This window comes from Anopheles coustani, chromosome 3 (assembly GCF_943734705.1).
Source record: "Anopheles coustani chromosome 3, idAnoCousDA_361_x.2, whole genome shotgun sequence".
Lineage (NCBI taxonomy): Eukaryota > Metazoa > Arthropoda > Insecta > Diptera > Culicidae > Anopheles > Anopheles coustani.
The window spans coordinates 14,148,535-14,173,189 of NC_071288.1; the positions used below are offsets into that span (position 1 = coordinate 14,148,535).

The 24,655-nt window shown below is 44.3% G+C and overlaps 1 protein-coding gene across 1 annotated transcript in view; it reads right to left on the bottom strand.

The window, feature by feature from the left end:
* Window positions 1–24,655, bottom strand: part of LOC131260354 (uncharacterized) — a 50,046-nt gene that overhangs the window by 17,697 nt on the left and 7,694 nt on the right. Inside the window, exon 5 of the mRNA XM_058262054.1 lies at window positions 19,360–19,399. Within this exon, the coding sequence (XP_058118037.1) occupies window positions 19,360–19,399 (40 nt within the window). The remainder of the gene's footprint in view (window positions 1–19,359; window positions 19,400–24,655) is intronic.

Sequence of the window (24,655 nt, forward strand, 5' to 3'; positions counted from 1 at the left end):
GCGGTAAATTAATCCAATTATAGTATCAACTTCTGATATGGACAAAACATCCCAACCCCGCAATTATTTTCACTCGCAGTGGAATAAACCAATCCACCAACGAGTGTCAGTGATCGTTTTATCTGCCTTGTCAAGAAACTGGAGTAGCTCGTGGATAAACGATGGATTAGTTAGCGTAAATTTCGAAACGTGGAGCATTTGTGGCAATTTTAAGGTGTGTGCCGTGTCGCTATTACCCGGGTTGATGGAAGATAGAACCGGCTTAATTTACTCCTTCCGCCCAGGGAGAGGGAGGACAACGACGTAGAAGCGGGAACTTAAATTTGCATAATGGTATGTATTTTGCTGACGCCATCGTCAAGAACGTAGGCTTGCAGCACGGACGTGCCTCCACTTCGCAAAATCGTTTTGCCGGTTCTATTTCTTAGTTTTGCTCCGCTTCCCAACCAACCCCCCCATCCCCACCACCCTTTCTTCTCGCTTATTTGCGTAGTTTCAAATCGATTTGAAACCGGCCTCCCGAAGCGTTTTGTTTTTTTCTTATTCAACAGCAAAACAAGCTTCTCTTCTATTCTCGCTGCTAGGTGCAAGCCGGTATCAACTGCAACGGAACATGTTATGCACGTTTTTATCCCATCTAATGGGATGGTTCGAACAACCGATGCCAGATAGTTTTGAGAGCGAAATGTGCGAGAAAGAAATATTTTAAATAGCAGACAATTGATGCTTAAAATATGCGAGGCGTGATGTCGAAAATAAATTTAACAGAACGATCGAGTGGAAGTGTTCACTTTGCATTGACTATTGGAATGTATTGTTCAAACGAATTATGCACCCTTCCAATTTGTCAAACACAAAAATCAAATACAACATCTGAGAAGAATTGCACACTGTTCCAGGATAAACAAAAATCATCATTCCTTCGTATCTCCCCTTTTTAATGCGCGGCACTGTGTGCAAACACATACACTTCACACTTCGATTTGAAATGCCGCCATTCGTCCATCGGCATTTTCAGCAGCAAATGATCCTCGCTGAAGATCTCTGCTGTTTACCGAACGCGAATGTAAACAGTCGGTTCGCGTGACCAGTGAAAACATTAGGTTTTCGGAATGGGTTTACGTGGTGCTTTGGTGCTAAACCCCCGTTGTCGTCGAATTGGCAGCACGCCAACACGCCAAAGAGTCCGAACAACGAACAAAAAGAAATAAAAATTAATGTAATACTGCTCCACCGGGAGGAGAGATCAACATGAACACCACCCCCTTACGTAAGCGTTGGTGTCAAACGAGACGGAAGGAACACGAAAGCACCGCAAAGTGGTTGCAGTGGACAAAACACTACACCGTGGCTTATTTATATACACATCAATAAAACAAGCACACAGTGCGGCAGAAAATATCTTAACGAGGCACAAGATTGCTGGCATTGGCCCGGCAGATAGTACGCTCTAGAGCTAATTGGTAGATCAGGCGTCAATTCATGGTCGCTTTTATGCGTTGATTTCTGTCCAGCAGTTTCTAGTTGGGGCCGCACAGACAGGAAAGGGTGGCGCTGGCTATTGAAACGCACTCGAGAATCATGAAGCCAATCTGTGCACACTGCACATCCTTCTTATTCAAAGAATGGTGTAGCTTAATAAAATTATTTACACATTTATACAACAGTTTAATCAAGAAACATTGATCAACATTGTTGCGTCTGTCAATGTCTTTCGAGAAGCTTTACGTCCTAGCCTAGCGTTTTCACCACCAAGGCTATTTTTCTCTTTGATAATTCTACGGATAGTATCAAATACCCTAAGCATCTACTTCTTCAGCGATAGTAGATCCAGATCTATCTAATCTATCGATAGCAAATTGTCTACCTGTTCAGGTGGAACAACACTTTTTCGGAAGTCCGTCAAAACCTACAATCGCACTCAAGACTTTGGTGAATTACCTTCGCGCAAGATTTTGTTATAGATCTTGTACGTCGATTCGCAATCGTCCAAGATGCGGCGCGTCTGATCGACATCTAGCGATCGGGACCGCGTCCGGAAGTCTTCCCGTGGGCGTGGAATCTGCCCATCTCCATCGCCGGCTCGCTCATCGGCACCGTGCGTCTCTCCCACGTGCTGCGAATCTTCACTGATCGACGAATGGCGCGTACGGCCACCGGGCCAAATGTGCGCCTTCTTGCCGAGATGCTTGATCATCTCCGTGATCGAGTGGTGATGGTGGTCGCCCTTTTCGCGCTGCTGATTGTTGCGCTTCTCGTGCTTCGCCGACGACTTGGACGCCGACGAGTGTCCGCTGTCGATGCTGCTCTGCGAGATGCTCTGCGTGAGCTTGCGCGCGAAGCTACTGTTGTCGAAGCGGTGCTTATACCCGAACAGCCGGTGGTTCGAGCTGTTCGAGCTCGAAATGCCCGACGAACCACCGCCGGCGTACTCGTCGAGCGAATGGAACCCGTGGTTGCGCTGGAACAGCAGATTGCGCTGCTGGTCCGAGCTGAGCGGGTACGGGTGCTGGTGGTACGCGCCGGTGTGCGTAAAATACTGATGGTCCGTCTTGTACTCGTAGATGTCGTCCAGATCGTGCGGGAAGTACCCGGCAGTGTGATGATGGGTCGGCGGTGAGCACGCACTTTCAAGCGATCCCCGTCGGCCGGCCGTCTGGAAAGCGAAAGGTGGAAGTGAAAGTGTCACCGGAAGAGCGGAAATACATTGCGCGTTGCACTTCACCCACCGCCTACTTACCGGGTTGTATCCAGGCGGACGCTGATCGGCGCTGCCTGGGACAGGAGTGCGCTTTGACATACGCTTGACGCCACTCGAACAACCGGCACTCGCAGCGCTCATCTCGGAACACTGACTTCCGCGGCTGTCCGGCGACTTGCGACCGCGAGGTATCGAAATGCCGAGATTGTAGTATTCCTGGGCCGACGTCGGGGATCGGATCGAACCCGTGCCGGAAGGGACGTGAAGTGGACTCGAAGCTAGCCGATAGTCTGCAGGAATATATTAAGCGAAGCATTGAAAACCCATTCAGCCGCATGATGACGTGAACCAGTGACCGGCACGGAGTGTGTCTAGCCGGCTGTAGACTGAACCGTTCTTCCGACCTTCCACCATGGTTCGATCAAATCAAATCGAACTTGTGTGATCAGCCGTGCGAAACTTCTCAAAGGCAAAACGCGCCATTAATCTAAGCTAATTGACTTTGGCTAATTGATGGTTCACGAAAAACAAAGCTATCCGCTTCAAAGACGGAGAAGCTCTGCCGAAACCACGATCGATTCTCGTAGGGAAGGCACGTACATGAAAATTTGAGTCGTCACAACTTGTTCCAATACAGCCAGGATACTTCCAACACACCCGGCCCGGTCACTGATCCTCTCGACATCGCCTATACTAACCTTCGCTAGCTAGTGACACCTGCGACTCGTCGATGCTGCGTGATCGCTCGTTTGGTGGACGCATCTGACTCGAGCTGCCACCAACACTGCCGTTCGCCGAATGCCAGCTGTCGGCGCTCGCCTGCTTCTCGAGCGCATGCTGCCGGAACAAGTGCTGTATGCCGTGCATTCTTCGAAACGATGGCTCACGATAAGCTGTACCGAATTACTGTCACTTTCAGCGCTATCTTCGGTCCAATGCGTTTCATAGATTACGGCTCCGATCGGGCTTGACACGAGACGTCGCCACTTCGTACAACAAACACGTTCGTCACCACTGATTCACTTGCTTCACTATTGATGCCACTCTGGCGGGGTGATTTTGTTGTCTATATGGACACTTTGTAAAACCCTTTTGCTAGACACTGAAACAGTCACATTATGCAGCTCCCAAAATGAACCAACTGTAGTTGATGACATTCGACACATTAGTAAAATAGTTCTTGAGAAAAGGGTAAAGGACACTGTTGATTTAGGTACAACTTGGTGTGTGATTTATAAACTATCTACCCAACCTAATCTCGTGTACCTAACGAAAACAGATTCCACCTCCCTAGCTCGCAATTCACAACGGACAAATGAATTTCACATCCCTTTGCTGCAATAAGGGTAGATAAACTCGAATGTAGGCACCTCGTGCGTAAAGCACCGCACACTGCACTGGCAATAAAGCGAGAGTGCCATAAACTCGCGTGAAGGTTTGAATTGCTTCCAAACGGCCGTAGAGGAGTCTCTCTATGAAATCACCTTTAATGGTGGTTATGGGACTGAAGCTAACCTGCCCAGGCTCTAACCCTCTGTGTGTCCATCGCGGTTCGCGTACGATCGCTGACTGATTCCACGGTGGTTTCGCGTTCGCGAACGGAAACCGACACACACCAACGTCGTCGCGGTGGTTGGTGTGTGCCCGTCGTTAAAGGTGCCACATTCCTGGGCCAGGAGGAGAGTTAGAGGAAACAAAAAAATCAACAGCAACAACAACGACTGTTGCTGCTGAAAGGTTGATGATAGTGTGTGGGTAGGTCTCTGTTGCTCCTCGAGCAAACACACTTGTCGGCCACCGCGTACCCCCGCAGCATCCAGAAACAACACGAAAAAAAACGTCGTCAGTCTCCTGGTGGGATAATTTATGGAGGAATCATGTTGGCTGCAAACCCGGCAGGGTTCGGGTACACATTCTGCAGCATACAAACCGTAACCAAAAGGGAACCGACCATATCCACCCCGGGTCCCGGTGGCATTTTATCCCGGGATAATCTAATATGGCGACGGATGGCACAAAGAGTCGAAGCAAGTGCGAAACATTGTCCACTGCAACCATGCAAAGTTTCGCGGGGACAAAACAGCAAACGGGAGGGATCGGTAGCCCATTCCTTGGCCCAGTAAGTGGTTGCCACTGTGACGGAATACCCTTTATTTTTTATTGCCGGCTGTCATTTTTTTCATTTCCTCTTATTATCGTGGACGGCGTGGAAAGGATGGTTACAAAAGGGGAAAAGAACTCCCCCCAAATGCCATCTACGTATCCTTCGAGTGCTGGCAAGTGTGCTGCATTTCCCGGTGGGAGTTGCAATGCTAAAAGCACCCGCGAGAAAAGAAGAATAAAATCTAATTGAAAAGTCACAACAATATGGACGAGATGAACACGTACCAAATGTGCACCATGCGAACTTTGTTCAGTCTGGTAAACATTTTGTGCACAAAAGAAGGTCGCCAACGGGAATTTGCCGGCTACTAACAATACTTCAAATATTAACTTCCAATTAAAGTTGTTTTTCTTATCGAAATCAGACTGATTCAACAGCTGCTTATGACATAATCAAAACGATAATAAATTCGTAAACAAACACTTGGTTGAAGGTAAACAGTCCTTATCAATCGAGAGATGTCCGATTCTTGAGTGTAGTTTTGTTTGTTGATAAAAAAAACCAAGGTGAGACCCATATCGAATCTTTCCATCAGTAGACTCAACTCGAAAAACATCTAGCAAGAGGGAAACACCACACCAAAACAATCGACCGAACCTTCCGGATTCGGTCGACAGCTGGAACGAATGTCAAGGTCTGACGATCTGAGGATGAACAATCAATAATCTCGTATTGCAGGTGACTTTTTGCATATCGCCATTGGGATTCGGTATGGGTGCTGTCTGCTTCATTCTTTTCCGAGCAACGAAATTTGGAACCTCAACCAAAACCTTAATTGTTATACCCCTGAAAAGGCAACAGTGAGCAAGCGAAATCTGCAAAAGATGGTAACTCTTTTCCAACAACGAGACCAGAGTTCAGACTTGATTTGGATCCATATTGATTATAATTCCTTCGACGCACACACATCCCCTTCTTTCTTCTCCTGAGCGCAACTCTTTCCCTTGGCGTGCCTTGCCCAACTTGTGTTATAGTAGACATAGGAATAAGTAATTCACGATTACTATGGCAACGATAATACTATATATAAGCAGTGCATCTGCTAATAAAGATCATTCGGTTAAGGAACCATTCTGCAATAGGTTATGGGCCCAGAAGAGTAAAAGCAAAAGTCGAAAATGAGTACTGGAAGTTCCGTTGAACAAAACGCTACGGAGGGAAGAGGAGCAGGATTGCCGACGGCTGGCGTAGGACGGCTCAACGGAATCAATCTTCCCATGGTAGAAAGGTTACGTGGACGTGAAAATTACTCAACATGGGCGTTTGCAATGCGGATGATCTTGATCCGCGAAGGAACTTGGAGTGCCGTGGAACCTGATGAAGGCGAAGTAGTGGACAAAGAGACAAAATTGCGTGCATTGGCAACAATCTGTCTGAGTCTGGAGAGTTACAACTACAGTCTGGTTCAGGACGCAACGGATGCAGCTTCAGCATGGAAGAAATTGGCCGCAGCATTTCAAGACACCGGATTGACCAGGAAGATCGGCTTGCTTCGGAAGTTGACGAACATAAGGTTAACCTCTAGCATGAGCGTAGAAGAGTATGTTAACGAGCTGATGTCGACTAGCCACAAGCTTGCTGCGATCGGATTTCAAGTAGACGATTCCTGGATGGTAGCATTGCTTTTAATGGGATTACCGGATCATTACGAACCAATGATCATGGGGCTGGAAGCATCAGGAGCGAAACTTACGTCGGATGCGGTAAAGGCAAAAATTCTGCAGGACGTGAAGTGTGATAGGAATCTTGATGGCAGCATGAATAACGAAGCATTGTACATAAGAAGAGAGTATAAACCAAAGGCGCAGTATAAGAAAAGGAGCGAAAAGACGTGCTATAATTGTAAAAAGCCTGGACATTTTGCAGCCAAGTGTCCAATGTCTGGAGAAAAAGGAAAATCAAGTTCACTATGGAGTTCGTTTGCTAGTGGCGATGCAAACAGTGAATCTTGGTATTTTGATTCCGGAGCAACTTGTCACATGGCAAAACCGAATCAACATTTTAGTGATGAGACAACGTTGCAGCAAGCGATATGGACAGCGAATAATGGCAGCATGATGGCTATAGCACGAGGTACAGTAAAATTAGAAGAGAATAACGCTAACGTATATGAAGTTCTGAAGGTACCTAATTTGGTTACGAATCTATTGTCTGTGAGTGCAATATGTAAAAAAGGGCACACTGTGATTTTTACAGCAGACAAATGTAAAGTTATAGATACAAATGGAGAAGTTATTGTATCTGGGAAACAGGAAAAAGGGCTTTATAGATTGCTACAACCGAAACAGACCGGAACACCGCATGCTACAGGACAAAGCAAAGAAACTCAGCCAGTTTTGAGACGAAGTAATCGCCAGCGTAATTGTCCAAATAGATACAATGAGTTTGTAAGTTACAACACCATTTCAAACCATCCACCGGAAGAAGATATTCCGCAGAGTTACGATGAAGCTATGAGGAGACCTGATCGTGAAAAATGGATCGAGGCAATGAAGCAGGAGATGGTATCCCTGAATGAGAACCAGACGTGGATGATCACCGATTTACCAAAGGGTCGAAAAACCATTCGAAACAAGTGGGTTTTCTCCATCAAGCGAGGATCTGATGGAAATGTGGACCGGTACAAGGCGAGACTAGTTGTTAAAGGATGTTCGCAGAAACCGGGAATCGACTATGAAGAAGTGTATGCTCCTGTAGTGCGATATTCAACTGTCCGATACCTGATGGCACTTGCTACGAAGTTTGATATGGATGTGGACCAGATGGATGTGGTTACCGCATTTTTGCATGGAGAACTAGGTGATGAGCAAATTTTCATGGAGCAACCCGAGGGGTTTGCAATTCCAAATGGAAAAGTATGTAAACTAAAGAAAGCGTTATACGGTTTGAAGCAATCGAGCCGGGTATGGAATGCAAAGTTGAATGAAGTACTGCTAGAATTTGGCCTACAACGATCGAAAGTTGATACTTGTTTATATTGGAAGATGAATGAAGATAAAATGCTGTTCGTAACAATATATGTTGACGATCTGTTAATTTTCACGAATGATAATCCTTTGAAGAAAAGACTAAAACAATTTCTAATGCAGAAATTCAAAATGAAGGATTTAGGCACAGCATCACATTGTCTTGGCATTCGAATCAAGAGAGATCGAAGTGCAGGAATATTATCACTAGATCAACAGTTATATATCGAAGAGATTGTTAGGCGATTTAGAATGGTCGACGCAAAACCTGCAACAACTCCCATGAATCCTGATCTTAAATTGGAAAAGTCAATGTCACCAAAGAATGACGCTGAAGTTGAGGAAATGAGAAGTGTACCGTTTAAAGAAGCAATTGGATGTTTATCCTTTGTAGCGCAAATAACTCGACCTGATATTGCCTTTGCTGTGAATACTGTTAGCCAATTTTCTTCAAATCCCGGAAGACAACATTGGGAGGCTGTGAAGAATATAATAAGATATCTGAAAGGTACAGCGAGCAGGAAATTGCAGTACAGAAAGGATGAAAGCGGAGAATTGGCAGGATATACCGATGCTGATTGGGGAGGAGATCCTGACAGTCGCAGATCAATGAGTGGATACGTGTTTATGTTGCAAGGTGCAGCAATAGCATGGGGCGTAAAGAAGCAACCAACAGTAGCCCTTTCATCTTGCGAAGCAGAATACATGGCTCTCTCTCGAAGCATTCAAGAGGCAATATGGTGGAAAAACCTTTGTTCGGAATTCAGCGATGTAGGAACAGTTCTGATTTATTGCGACAATCAGTCTGCAATCATCATCGCTAAAAACGGATCGTATAACCCTCGGACGAAGCATATAAGCATACGCTACCATTTTGTGAATGAAAGCTTAGAAAATCAAGTGGTGAAACTCGAATATGTATCGAGTAAATTACAACTGGCCGATGGATTCACTAAGCCTTTGCAACGGATGAACCAGGCTAGGTTTTGTAATAGTATAGGAATCGTGAATTAGGGAGGAGTGTTATAGTAGACATAGGAATAAGTAATTCACGATTACTATGGCAACGATAATACTATATATAAGCAGTGCATCTGCTAATAAAGATCATTCGGTTAAGGAACCATTCTGCAATAACTTGAACCTCCCAATCTATTCCAAGACTCGTTCGCTTGATTGCTTCATTCTCCCAGCGGGTTGTATCGTGGCAGTTTTCGACGCACGGGCTTCGTCGTACACGCCATGCAGGAGATTGAAATGGCAGAAAACGATCTCATGGCGCGCGCCGGGATATTGTTGATGGTAGTTTGGTTAAATTAATTCAATCACACCTAATTAAAACATCCCAACGGTTTGATAGGAAACCCACGGAAGTTGGCGCTCTGTGAGTTATTAAGCAACAAACGCCATCTAATGAAGAAGTGTCGCGCAAGATTTTACGAGCTTCGTCACGTGTTTCCCAATGCAGCGAAGGGAAAAGACTGAAACACGAGGCTAAAAGAGCACAGAAAAAACTCGAGTTCGTTTGTTCACGATTCGGGCAAGCATATCACATGCTTGCAAATGGCTCCAATACGGTGGAATGTAAAAAGAATGCCCTTCTTTTTCTACGCTGGTGGAGTATTTCCTCTGAAGAATCCGAAACCCAACATCCTTTCGCGAGTTCAGCGAACCACCAAAGGAAACCTCTGCGGTAAAGAGGACCCCAAACACTCAACGCTAAAAATCAGTAAACAACTGAAGGGCAACCATTAAAAAAGAAGAACCACACAAGAACTTACAACAGGGGGGAAAAAATCATGTTTAAGTGACGATTGCTCGAATTCAACACCGGATCGGTTCTCACGTATCACTCGTAGATATGTTTGCCGGTAACACGAAATCCCAAATCCGCTGGGCATCCACCGGCAGGCGGAAAGAAGCGCCGATGTTGCATTTAGCAGTTGGACCATGCGCACGCTGCAAATTCGGAATCAAACAAGGCGCGATACACTTCAAGCAATGTGGACAGACAATGTGACGACCTTCTTATGGTGGCGTAGGGCAGACGCAATGACGCGTCATTTAAAAATACGATGGGCAGAAAGACATGTTGGACGACGGAAAGGAACAACGGATCTTATTGGTATCAACAACTTTGTGTGACAGTTGAGACGTGGAATGATATTCCAGATTCGAAAGTAACATTAGACCACTTTGTTTCTTTTCACAAAAGTCACACAATGTCAGCAATCTGTTGGTGAAGCAATAAAGGTGAATGACCGACTTTGGCGCACATACGAAGAGTGGTAGAAAAAATATATGAAAATAATCTTTGTACAATAAATTGTATCACGTTGTCCAGAGTTATGTTGAAGGAAGGTCACACCCCAATCTCATAAATCTACCGTAAAATATTATAGGTTTGTATGAAAACATGCTGACACAATTTAAGGATCACTTTGAGCTCCTAACTTGTCTACGCATCAGGAAAAAATGTAGAGCCATAATTCAGACTCCAACATTTTCAAACAATGTATATCTCGTGAAGGTTTGCCCCAAGCGATATATTTTATGATATAATGATGTATGTTTCTTTCGCACAGCTTGCTGTGCGTCAGAAACAAGCTACTCGACCACCCGAGAGGGTTAGAGGCCATCCAAACGAGCGCGTCCAAAACTGGAGATGATTGGAAAATCAATAAACTGTCCTATCATAATATTCCACGGGTGTCAGGAGCAAAAGCTGAACAAGCTTTCGTCGCCACTAGCCAAGCATAAAGAAGATTTATGATGCTTTTCGCAAACGATCCCAGCATTTAATTATAGCGTAATGAAGAAGAATGGTAAATAAAGTCGCTGGGTTTGCATATCTGCTGAATGTGCTTATTGTAAACTAATATAATGCTGAGGAAAAGAAATTCATTTTAACGTCCTTCTACCCTCCGTTTCGCATCTGATACAAATAGTTCCTTCTTTCTTTTAATATTAAGATGGATGGGCGTATCTTTCTTTTATCGCCAGCAAATATTTCAATCGTCTTCGGCGAATTTTCTTCATTCAATTTAATACATCCCTAATTTTTCTCGCCAAGCGAAATGCCAAAAAGCGGCTCAGACATCCCGAAAACCGATTGAAGTTCATGCCAATCAGCATCAGAACGGTTTGTTCTCTTCCTCGTGCAACCGTGACCGTGGCCGTGCCGGTGGATCGCCCGCTGTGAAAGCTCGGTGAGGGAGGGAGAAAATCGATACATGCTTTCTGTTCACCCTCTTCCCCCCTCACCTCTTTGTGCCGGCGCCAAAAAACAAAAAAAAAATGGCGAAGATGAGCAAAATGAGCGCCAAAATTACTGAATTGCCGTGAATTGCCCAACCACGCGCCATTGTCCTGCTATCTATTTTTCTCCGTATTTTCCGGTCCTGACTCATCTCACAGTGCTGCTGCTCTAATGCACGCTGACAGCTGTGAATTGCGGGGAGAAATGTGAAACGCTGCTCAGGAAGTAAGAGAGAAGGAGAGAAACCGACTTTCTTGTTCCATTCCGTATCCTGCTTGATCCTTCGAGTGCGATTTCTTGAACCGAAATCGAGGAGGTTAATTATGCGAAAAGAACTGTGTTTTCCTCTCAAATTGCATCGCAAGTGTTGTGTCCGAGTGGTGTTTACTTGAAAGGCGTTTCGTTTGCTACGACTTGATGCAGGCGCGTTTCAACATTTATCGCTGTTTGAAGCCTGTGTTATCAGCCATCGTCCCGGGGTGTATTTTAAGATACTCCAAGAAACACAACAACGAGTCTAACGCGTCCCTTGGCCGGGTTGGTTATCAGCTTCAACTAGATAAAACCTTCCTATAGTTGAATCTACATTTTGTTGGTGTGAAGAACGAGCAAACGAAACTAACTGTATCCAGTTATGTGGAGGCAAAGTCTAGCCAGAGTGCCACACGATTTCCATTGCTCCACTCAAAGGCAAAAAGGGCAGCAAACAATCTCTCTCGGTGCAGAGCCCCCCAAAAGTCACATGGTCCGTCATTTGTTTCATGAGGCAATAGGCATGCAAACGTGCGTGAGTACGTGCATGCTCGTATTCCAAACGTTCGTTTATTTAGGTCATGGAGTGGAAGGGCTACCAGCAAATGTCATTCCTACTCCACCTCCACAACACACCCTTGAACACATTGCTTTTTAATTTGATTTTGAGGTTTAGATCGAAGGTGATATGATTGCTGGACAGGAACATCTGTACAACATCGGATATAGGGATTTTACCACTGCGAGCTAGAACATTTCGGTGTTCTTGCATCAACCTACAACGCGAGTTATATAACACGGTTTATTTTGAGGACAGCCAAAAACTTCACTGCACAGCGACATTCACCCTCACTTCACTACTAAATAATGCGACTAGCACTTCCACCGTGACAACACTTGCTCGGGAAAAGTCTTCCCAACCGGAAACCCGGAACCTCCCCGTTTACCCCTTCCTGCTCGAGAAAAGGGTTTATATCCCGTCGTGGATTTTTCGCGTCCGATTCGTGTGAGCTCCGGTGATCAACTGATGGGAGATAAAGGCAATTTTCATCGGCCATCCTCCCACCGTCGACACTCAGAATACGCGCGCGCCCTTCCAGGTGGTGGCCACTCACATCCGCGTGGCGGTTTGCAGTGGGAAAATGAGTTGCTAAAAGTACCAATTTTCTCGTGTGAAGAAAACAACAACGCCACCACGCGTATTTTCTGTCGGAGGCTAGTAACTTCCACACCACTACTTACGAGTAGTTGTTTTTTCCGATTGGCGATTATCCAACGATTCTTATTCCTTTTTGCTTCCAATTCTCCTTCTTTGCCACGTGATTGGACCCTCCCTGCCAGCCCCAAGGGGGGAAAAGCCGGTTTTGCTGCCCAACCGTAGGTTGTTTTTAGTGAATGAAAAACTGCGGAGGCTCGTTGCCCGTGGCACGTGATGTAATACTACGACGCCACAGCCTAGGACGAGTCGAAAAGGACGTTCGCACGCTACCGGCGCAACAAATGGATTTAGTAAGTTGCGTAGTAAAAACGCCGGCTGGGCAGTACAACGAAAAACGAGTAATCGATAGGACACCCTTCGAACTACTACGAATCAAAGAAATGGCGTTGTTTTTGTTTCCTATCGTGTCAAGTGGGGTTTTCCCCCGGGAGAGTTTTCCGTCAAATTTTGTTTCTTCAGATCATGATCAAGGGATTCAAATTTTAACCAAATTCTATCCATGTCTTTTTGTCAACAACAAGAAGTTACATGGTTCAGGCGTAAAAGTTCCAGAGACTCTTTTTTTGTCGTTCCAGCCAATCTCCGATTATGAGATAATAAACCTGCAAAGATCCATGATGGTCACGTCATTTTCAGAAGATATACCTTTTAAAACAACGCACAGGAGAACCACAATAAAACCACGTAAACATTGTACGGTTGAATGCCCATGAAAAAGGTTTCGAGGGAAATATGCTGCTGCTTTCGGGTGGAAAATCGAAAATTCCGCTGCTGCTTTCCTCTGCCCTCGCGACATTTCCGACCGAAAGGAAAGCTTTTTTCCCAAAACCAAACACAGTGCCGCTTCAGGCACAAAAGGCACCCTTGGCCTACGTGACATTCTCAGTGTAGAGAACGTGGTTCAATTTCGTTTTTCTATAGGAAAGGAAACTCTGCCTCACCAACCGAAAAACCCCGCGTAAACGAAACCTAACAGGATCGAAGTGCGCCGGCGCTATGAAAACAGCCTTTAGTTTGTGACATAAAATGAGAAGGAACTAACGAGGCGAAAAGGGAAAGAGCGCCAACGCCGGAAGGAATGTAAACAGAGTCTCGCCGAGGAGTGCATTTTCCGAGTTCCGCCAGGTTGGGCCAGTTGCCAGCCAGTTCTATCTAGCGGAGTGTGTGAGCGTCCGAATGAGTAACCCGCCCTGGATGATGAGAGGCCCGTTACTAAGCAAACACGCTCGCTTTGTCCTTTTTTTCGTGGTAGGAAAAAAAACTAGTGAAAGTGAAAAGCGTCCTTGAGCGAACCACGCGTGACGCTGATGATGGACGACCTGGCGTCTCCACCGTTTCTACGTAGTGACACACGTGTTACTACCGTTGCCTACCGATAAGTGGACGCGGATCAAACACCCTTGTTACAATCTAGGGCACGGAATAATTTGATTTTCTCCTTCTGGAGATGTTCCTGGAGTTTCTAGAACGACACAAAAATAAACATATGACCTTCCAAACATCTGCCGGTAACATTCAAAGGTACGTAGGCATTTCGTATGCCATGAATGTAAACGTTATGTTCAATGTCTGATTATGTAATATATGATTGATTATAATTCGATTGATAAACGACATTAACTTGCGGTAAGGTTTCCAATTTCCTTAAACATAATTATCTGAATATTACGGATTTTTCCATAACTTAACTCAATAACTTTCGAATTTCCTACATGTTCCCAACATTTTCGCTATTATTTACCATATGCCTGGCATTTAATTTCTCTAGTCTTCGAGTTTCCCTTCGGAAAAAGGCAATCATATTCTTTTGTTCGGGATTTCGTTTCAAGACATTGCAGACATTAATTTGCCCCTCTTCGTGCGCTGTTTCCGACAGGGTCAGGAAGCTGGCGTCGGTGGTCTGGTAAAGAAATGAGGTCATTCTAGAGCCCAGCAGGACAAATCAGGACACATGCCTTCATCTGCTGTCAGACGCTCGTTTGCACATTTTGCGAGGAGTTCGCAAGGATCGACAAATTAATACAACCCGGGTGTTTATGGGGCATCTTTGCGGAGACAGTGTTTGTCCGCTACTCGGAACGGAAAGAATTAGTCCCGCCCATTCCTTTGTCCGATTTCTGAGAAAGCATAGCGTATCTTTTATGTTCTTCGACAAAGCTTGCATTGTTGTTTCATGTCGGCGAAGCCAGATTTTTATGCGAGCTCACAAACAAGGATGCTTGGAACGTTTTCGGCGAAAGTCATTACCACGTTTGCGTAGGTTTTATTTTGGGATTGTGATTCATGGCGTTTCCGGGGAATAATTTCAGAAAAAGGACTTGCAAGTAATTGGAAAAGGAAAAATTAGCCAGTGTGAATTAGTAAGTGAAGTATGAAGTAAACTGTGAGAATCTGCGTTACTCAAAAAAAACACAATTAATTTCCCATTAGGATGTAGGAAGGTAAGCATGGCAAGCAAAATGCAACGAATGCAAAAACGCTATCTGTAGTTTAATTTCCTTAATCTCTTCTTCTGATCAATGCGGAAAACTTTTTCCATTATATACAAGTTCAGATAAGTAGCAGAAGTTTCCATGGCATGATTTGCAATCTAGATTGAGTTTTTCGTAAATCGAAAAACAAAAGCGGTCCCCTTTTCTAAACAATTCTACGCTGTGAATGTTTTCAAGCTGGATTAATCTCCATTAAAATATTAAAGAACGAAATAAAGAAACCAAAAAGTAGGAAACACATGTGACCTACAAGAAATATTCGTGTAAACAAATAAAGCCATCAAAATAAGCGTTCCATCCGGCGGATGACTTTCGCAAAAATAACCATAAAACGATGGAATGCTTTCATCCTCGCTATTTTCCTGTCACGGATGGAAGGAAAGGAAATTAAATTGTTGATGTTCCTTTTTTATTGACCTCCGGGTTGGATGTTATCGGTTTAATTTCCCTGTTACCGGAGGTCACGTCGAAGGAAGAAAGAATATTTTTCGTCGAATCGAAAAAACAACGGTTTATTTTTACTTCTTATTCGTTCGGTCTGTGATTGCTAAATCTTGGACCGCGTGTTACGTCACGGCACGCACGTGTCTTCTTTCGCTCCCTTTCCCGCATCCGCAGCTTCCCGTTGTTTCGTCGATTTCGGTCAATTATTATTGGAGGTGAAATTCATTAATTGCCCAACTACAGAACGGCGAGTTTCAAAACAACAGCAGCCGCGAGATAAAATTTAAAAAAAAACAACTCTGCACACCAGCACACAACATAGTAGTGTGCCGGTCGCGATCTAACAACGATCGGTGGTTTGTCAAAAAAACACACGTTGTAACACACGCACACAAGTGATGGTTTGAGAAAATAAACATGTAATAAACACCGTTAGATCGTACACTACGCTGCGGGGGGAAAGAGAAATCCCATCGTGACGAGTGATCCCCCTTTCAAACCTTCCTCACCCGTTGCACTCCTTGCCCGAAATGGTGGTAAAGGTTGTCCGATATTAAACCGTGGTTGGGTGGAGGGGTGTAAACCATGGAGGTTACTACGCTCGAGAGACGCGCAGACCCTTCGGAACTATCGGAAGTCACGTAGACACAGCACAACCACTAGAGTTACAGACTATATAAAATTGTGTAAGGTAACCATTGCCGAGATGCAATTGTTTGTCAAGTGTTCGAAAAATCGTAACTGTCTTTACAATTTTTGTCTATCCTCAATTTTATCATTGACACCTGTCAGATGACATCATCACAGAGACCGGAGAATTGAACTCCAAACACCTAACACACCCTCTGCTAACGCCATTTGCCGACACGTCTTCAAAGTCTCGCCCTTCTCCAATGTTCCACAAACGCACTGGAACAATCTTCTCGAGAAGCTATAAGTCACCTTTGTCGCCTCATCGAAAGATCAGCCGAACAAAACGCACACGTGTATGCAACCAACTCGGCGGCGGCGGTGACGACAAAGGCCGAAATGCAACGCAATGCAGCAATGGCATACACAGCGTGTTTACGGTCACGACGGAGCAGCGTTTTCTTTCACTTTCGTTCACTTCAGATGCCAACCGAAGACTCCCGTCTCGCGGTTCAGCGAATCGCTACGAGAATGCTATTTTATGTTGACGATCATGGGATCGACTGCACGCACACGCACATACCCAAAATGGGCGCCGTCGCACTATGGGATAACGCTCGACATTATATCAACATGGTATGCTAATAAAGATTCAAAAAGTTAACCAACAGTCGATTTGAGTAAATAATTTTTGGGAACTGTTGTTTCAAACTCAGCAGTGAGCACCTAGTCCACAACCTTTACCTTCTGTTTTGTTTAATTATCGTATGGTCGCGTGTATAAACCTACCCCATTATTTTCGATATGTTTTACCAAAACTGTTCTTTTTACATTTTATGTATGTAAAATATGAATTGATTGATCAAATTGCTTTGATTTAAAATGCATGATTTTATGCCTGCTACATGCACAATGCACGCATTCTGTTACTCTCCACACAACTTTCTCAGAATTCAATGACGTTCAGTCAGCGAGTGAAAACATATGTATTCCAATATGTAAACATTTTGTAAAATTTACGTTTGACCACCTCTCTGATTCCAATCCCATAGTCGATCGGTGTGGCGTGTGTGTGTACGCATAAAAAACCACCGATACGCACACCAAACGCGTGTGATGGCTGTTTTCCGAAGAAGAAAACAAATGCCATGCATCAACCTGAGTCTTGTTAGGTAAAAGAAAAAAAAATTCCTCGCTACGTGGCCGATTTCTAGAACGAAAGAAAGAGACAAGACACCGGAACAGGAAAGATTTTCTGCTCTATTCCACTGTAGCATATTTGGCGAGCCCCAATTTCCATGAAACATTTTGCCCCACCGGAAGCATCCGTCATCGGTGTGAGTTTTGCAGCGAAGGCACGAGGCTGGAGAGACCAAAGCAAAACAACAACAAACCAAAATGCCGGTAGTTCTGGTCTCTTCCCGGTTTGCAAATGCATGCTGCTGCGCAATTGCCATCTCCAACCACTCCAACTCGCCACCAACCCACGAGGCACGTTCCGGTTAAAGTGGATCGATTTCTCTTCTCCGAGCCGGTCGAGGTGCTCGATGGTTGTTTTTCTCCACTACGCACGTGTATGTGTCGAATTATGGCATAATATCGAGGGGCATGGTAGGTTCGTGGTGACCCTGAAAAGTGGTTAAAAACAGAACCACCAACCAAACGATAACAGTCCCACGTGTAAGTCCGTGTGGAGGGGGAAACACAACCCACGTTTTGTTTTGGTTTGTAATATTACTCATCCGAGGTCAGCCAAATGTCGGTGGACTTTACAACTAGTTAAAAATCCTTCAAAGCAACAAGACAAAGACAATCATTTAAACTACACTCCACATACTACGGTAAAACCATGTATCCAAGAACGAGGAAAAAACAGGGAGTCAGTTCCATCTCTACGCGAAGAAAACAAAAACGAATTCCCATCGATTGGGTAATGGACGAACCGACAGCAGCTTCAGTTTTGTTTACCGGCAAAACATGCGAACTGAAAACAGCAAAACAAGCCAACCCCTTCACTGGAACGCGAATCATTTTCCAAACAACAGAGACGTTGCTTGCACCTCGTCTGATACCGGCGTTCGTTCATTTGGCAGGAAATCCATCAAATCGAATTTTAAGAAGGGGTGCAAACGAAGGGAAATGCTCGAGGGAACGCCTGGATGAAAGTAAGACGTAGTCGGTGGCCAGAGAACGATAAACCAAAACAACATTCACACATACACAACCAACAAGCCGGCGCGTACCGGTTTCAAGGTTATCCGAAAAAAACATAACATCAACAAGCAGCAAAACCTGCTCGATGATGTTTTTAATTCCCCTTTATTCCACGTTGCCCAGCCCTCGGATATCTGCTTCACTGCTGGTTGTCAGTAGTTTTCCACGACGCCGTCCGTTCGTTTCGTAATATGCTGCTTTTCTTTTCACCCCATTACAGCATAACTTCTTCACGTTGCTCTGTACCATCTTTCTATCTTTCCGATGGTAAACAAGGGGTTGACGTGCTATACAACTGTGTTTGTGTGTGTGTACTCATCGGCTCCACTTGCATATACACACACTATAAAATAAAAATAATCCTCTGGAAAAGGACGACGAAAACAGAACCATAATACCGGTTCTCGGTGTGTTGGTGCTACCAAATTTAAGGATTAAAAAATACACCAACTGTACCAGACACAAGTATTGTTCATTCCAAAATATTTCGATTGTTTCGAACGAAATTAAATGAAACTTTTACCTTATAGAATTTGTTGCTTCGCACGTTTTTTCAAACTTCTCGCACGGAAGTTTTTGCTTCGCAACCCCTGTTTTTAGACAAACATTTTCAACGAGGAGTAGGCAGTGAGACACGCCTTCAGCGAAGGCCGGTCCATGACGTCATCGCTCATATGGTTGCATGAAGCGAGACGCAACCCTTGGCGTGAGGTGCACACTCCGTGCACAGGAAACTACCAATTGTGATGGTACATGCTTCATATGGAAAGCAGTAAGTTGGTCGTCGAAACTAATGACGTATTTGTGTTGTGCAAGATAAATTGACAGTGCTAATATGCATATAGAATACAAAGTTCACGGAAGCAGAATGTTTTAGTAATAAAATCACCGCCAACTATTGTCGCCTGTGTAGCGTGTATTGCATACCCTACGGCGCCAACGGGCAGAGAAATGCATATTTCAAACCGATCTAGATCAAACGGAACAAAGGATAAGAAATAAAAATCGTTGTACTCACATTGGGCAGCCAACTGTTGTTGATGCTGTGCAGCAGCTTTCTGTAAAGAGACAAAGGAAACACAATCACGATAAGTTGATTTGGCTCAGGTAAAAGGTAAGTTAATAAAACATGTTGCCTGGCAAGATGCCCAGTAAGTTAGGGATGCATATTTCATGTGGAACGGTGTGTTGCTTACAATCATGAGTGCCTGTACGCCGGACCGCTGGAGGGCTTCAACGTCGAGCGAACGGCTTCGGTGCTGGCGGCCGGGAAAATCCATTCCACCCGACTGCCGGCGCAGCAGCTTATTCTTCAGGTAGGTCGACATTGCGACTTCACCACCGGAAAACGGTGGTCAACACCGTGCGCGTACCAATTCAAACAACACGAAACACAACTCGTAACTGACCACACCGAAATACGCCGTCTTGGTCGATCGTAGGATTAAGAATAAAATCAGGTCCGGAAGAAAGGAAAAAAGCCCACTACTTTTCACTGAAACCCTAAACACTTCGCTAGCAGGGCACAAACGCACACAAAGACAAGAGGTAGGCAGAGGCAAATAAATTGAGCTGTAATTTAAATATATCTGCTACCTTCACAATTGCGACAATGTAAACTACCGCTTTCCTTCCTCGCCCTTTCCTTCATTTGATACTCTTTCTGGACAACTTGGCAAAGACGTTCCAATATTTCTTGCGCAGGAAAGCACACATGAACGATGAGGAGCGAACGAAGGGTAAGGAAATATTCTACGAACTCCGGGAGCGATTAGTCGTCACTTGGCACGTTGCTCTATTGGGGATTTATCTCCATCCTGGCGGCAGCAAAATGTGCATGCAAAATTGCCACTTACGCCAGTGCAAGTGCAAGTCTCGGTGGGATAAACAAAACAATTGCGTTAAAGGGGTTTTAGACGAATGCAACTTTCTTCTCAACAGCAACCATCAAATACTCTTAACTTTGCTCGGACAGAAATTTATTTCACACCAAAGAAATTTATATGACAACCTGGCCAACTAACAACTTTAGAAGGAGTAAACAGTATAAAACCATTTAAAACGATCGTTAAACGAAATGAACAGCGTCGTTTTATGCGATTTAAGTTCACTCGCATGATACACAACTCTAATTGAGTATTATTATTAATTTTAGCGATGAAATAATATAGCTCATTAATAATTCTCTGAAGTTTGTTTACTTGCTCATCATTGCCAGTTGACAGTTAACGCTAATTTATTGTGAGTCGTGTGCTGAGTTCGTAACAACTGAAATGAAGACGAATGAAAGTTGCCGAAGAATGAAAGTTGCTGTCATCTATCTGTACCTTAACGAGGGAAACCAAATGTAAGGCGGGTGAGGTCCCTGGGTGAGGTGGATGTGGAGAGGGGTTGGATTTGCGTCAAGAGACAGTACGTTGATGGATTGATAGGAGTTTCGAACTTTTGCCAACCGTATTGAAAGATTTAGGTTTATATTTAATACAAGGATTCATGATGCAACGAGGAATGATTAAAGTCTTCGGACATTAAATGTTATTGCTCCAGAAATGAGATCACAAAAAAGAGAACAGAACACAACAAGAAATGCCCTTTTCCTATCACCAAACGAGCTCGAAAACTGACCTCAATTGCGCTGAAGGTAGGACAGTTTAGTGTAATGGCAAAACAACATATCAATTGATGTTGTTGGTGATGGTGCCGGCCGACAATCAACAGGAAAGGTTGTACAGCTCCTCCCCCCTCCTCGTGTTGTTCCTCTCTTCCCCCATCTGCTCCATAAAAGTCTATCCTAAATGAAACACGACCACGTCCCGATGTCTGGAATGGAAAGCACGTTGACTGTTTCGTCAACGAAGGTCTCGCTCGCTGCGGTGTTCTGCGAATGTATACATGTTCATAAACGCACCGCGGATGGGCCGCCAGCAGCGTGAGCATCAAGTGGAACCCGGCTGCACTTTACCACCCACCACTCAGAAATAAGATACAATCTAAAGCATGAATGTATGAAACGGATGGAACGAGCGACGATTCAAAGACAAGACCGTTCCTTTTACACAACGTACTATCGGACTTATTTTTAGAATGGACGACAGATAAAGGGACGACATTTTGTCAAGTGCAGATCCAGTGATAAAATGGTTCCATTATTTCAATTCATTACCGAAAATCTAATGAGAAAGTTTACTAATTAAAATTCATCCCGACCGACGACAAGAGTGTGCAGTTTCAAGCGAGTTGCTGCTTTTTTCGCTGTCTGGAGAAAACATCATATAACTGGTTTATCTTTGTAAACAGATTTGTCTTATCGCATTCCATGATAACGTAGGTAAAAAAAGTGAGCGATTCGTAGGACAGTTTGTTGTACCTTTTTAGCTTGTTTTTTTTTCATTTCAGATCTCACGTGCTTTCGCAGTACGATGGAAGCAGTAATGAAGTTCAGATAACCAAATTCATCACTTCCTCAAGTCAGGTATGGCTGCCTGTTGCGGAGCGAAGAAAACACCCTTAGCTTGTATCGATTATGATAGATTGGCCAATCTAAAAGTGAAGTGTCTTATCAAAGGTAGACGTATTTGTCTTTGTTTTGTTTCTGTTACCTTCCAAACGACGTTGGAGACATTTTAAACATGAACCTACGTCCCATTTTCCTGGTGGTTCAGGTTTCCCCAACCATCGAGGGTAGCTACTAATCGATGTCAGTTATATTCCGCTTATGTCTGACACCGAGACCTGGCTTTACGTCCGCAGGGTTGCTTCTGAAATTACATCCCGCCCCGGCAATGGACAAACAAGTGTTCCGAGTGCACTGACAAACATATCAGTATATCATCCCATCTCATCGCGAAAATAACAAAAACCTAAACGGGACGCACACCGTTCGACGTTGTCGAGGGGGGAACAAAAATAGAAAATGCACCTGAAAGGCCAAACACTGAAACCACAGTGACACGTGCAAGCTGGCTCATGAGCCGGGAAAAAGCTGGAGGCAGCGCGCGACAAATGCAAATCGGAATAATTGGCAGCGCCTCGGTACTTAGTGGAGGTTTTCCAAGTTCTGTAAATGCCTGACAGGTGTCGTAGATGCCATATTATTACACGGTTCCGGTTAAACGTCCGGTGAGGAGGATCTTGTTAGAGGTTTTGTAGTTCCGAGTCCGTACACCAACATAAGATGTACATAAAATCGAATTGAAGTTAAAGTTAAAAAGGTTGATTTAAAAAACGACTTCTTGCTGAAAATGATTTCCTTTTGTGGCGAATAGTTATGACGAATAAAAAAATGACTTGCATAAATGTCTAAAGTCCTTCAACCTTCCTTTGTTTCTTCAATGAACCCTTCAACATCCTGCAACGCAAACTTGTGAAGTTTACGGTGACCTCCGTTCTCATCACTTTTTACTCGCAAAAATACAGTTGGACTTTGACTCCAAATGACACGAAGGTGGGAAAATATTTACTCGAAACATATCGGGGACAAACATGACGAATCGGTTCGATCTTTTTACAGCATAGAGTGATAACGATGTCCATAGGTCAGTATTCGTTTATTTTTGCCGGACATCACGCGATGCTTTACCAAATGACGTATGAACAAGCACGTCCTCAGGAGATACTTTTTTTGTGAGTATACACCGGGGTGTTAATAACTCTTATTTATCGAACTTTTTCTCCTTTCCTTCGGTACTCGCTTACTCGATGTTGATCAGACATGATGCTGGATAATGCTAACTAATAGACTTTAACAAAGCTTGATAGATGTTTGACCCGCGGCGATCGAACGAGGTGTCAATTGAACGTGACTGTTATACCCAATCGAAGGGAAAAAAAAAGATATATTTGCTTCGGAAAACAATGTCAGTAGGGCAAAATTATACCAGAGAAATACAACCATGTGGACCAATGGAAGATGAGTTATATTTAAAAAAACACACAATACTGACATATGCTTACAAACTAGTTCGCTTGGTGAAGGGCATTCCCGATCGTTCGAGGTTCGTTCATGTTATCGCCAGGTAAACAGGGAATCTCTACTACAGAGCATTCCCATTATCACCTAAACGTGCAAACAAAGGAAAAACCTAGCAACACCACGGAAGCACAATATTTGAACTGTATACTATGGAATAAATATTTTACCGGTCAATCGTTATCGCCAGGCTGGAGGAGGATGCGGCCTATTCCGGTGGCTGTGAAATATTGCAATCGAGGGGGGCAAAAAACTGGGTAAACATTTTACTTTCAAGGGCTCGAGTGCACTTTGTGCAAGGGCGCGAAAAGATGTTCAAATAAAATATGACGGGCAATCGTCGAATCTACTAAATTTTCTAAAACTTGCAGTTGCTATGAGGGAGGGCATTCATTCAGCTGCACAAATTCAATTTCAACGCAATATTCTATTTAAAGACAAGTGCTGAAATTTAATTTTATTATTTCAAACCGGATTGATCAACACTTGCTATTGCTCTTCAAAATGACATCCGGGACCATGATAGGATCGTATCACGGATGAAAATTAAATAATCCACCCTACTACAGGGTATGTTGAAAACTACTTTTAACCCGCTATTCTGGTTTGTTGACAACAAGAGCGGAAGAAGGGGAAAAAACACGAAACAATCTAAATCAAACACCCTTCTAGAAGCTACTCATCCGGGTGGAAAGGAACCGATAGGTGATAACATTTTGCGAAACTTTCCACCAATCAATTGACTCCGGGAAGCTTAATCAGAGCCACTATCTGGCTCGTTTCACTCTGTGGAAGGTGTGTAGGTGGTGTTGCCTTTGGCGATAAGAGAATTGTTTACCACCGAGACGAGACCTAGAAGGTGGCCAGAGATGGAGTAGCAGATCCCAGGAGGGAGGCACCCAACACACACTCCAACTTTCAGCGGCCCCTTGATTGCTTCCCTCTGGGCGCCAAGACTTTGATTGCAGTAGGCAAGCATTGGCAAATCGGAAGGAGAAGCCAACAGAGCCGGGTAGGACTTTTCGCCAAATGGGACCGTCCTCCTAATCCGGAGAGGTCTGCATGTCTACGTCGCGTTTGCACTTGCTATCTGCCTCGTCAGTTCCGGTGGCAGCCACTTAATCTTTGTGTGTGACCAGCCGATACCAAGCAGTGCTCGGGTTGTGTTTGCGCGCAAGCTCTAGAGAACCCACTTCGCCATGAATCAACGGTGAGGCGTTGATTAAAATGATGAAATACTCGTGCCCGTTTATTCCATTTATCAACCGACCATCCAATCGATGCGGATTTGTTGGCGAGCAAATCGGTAGCTAAGAATAGAGAAGTTGTAAAACTATACCATGCA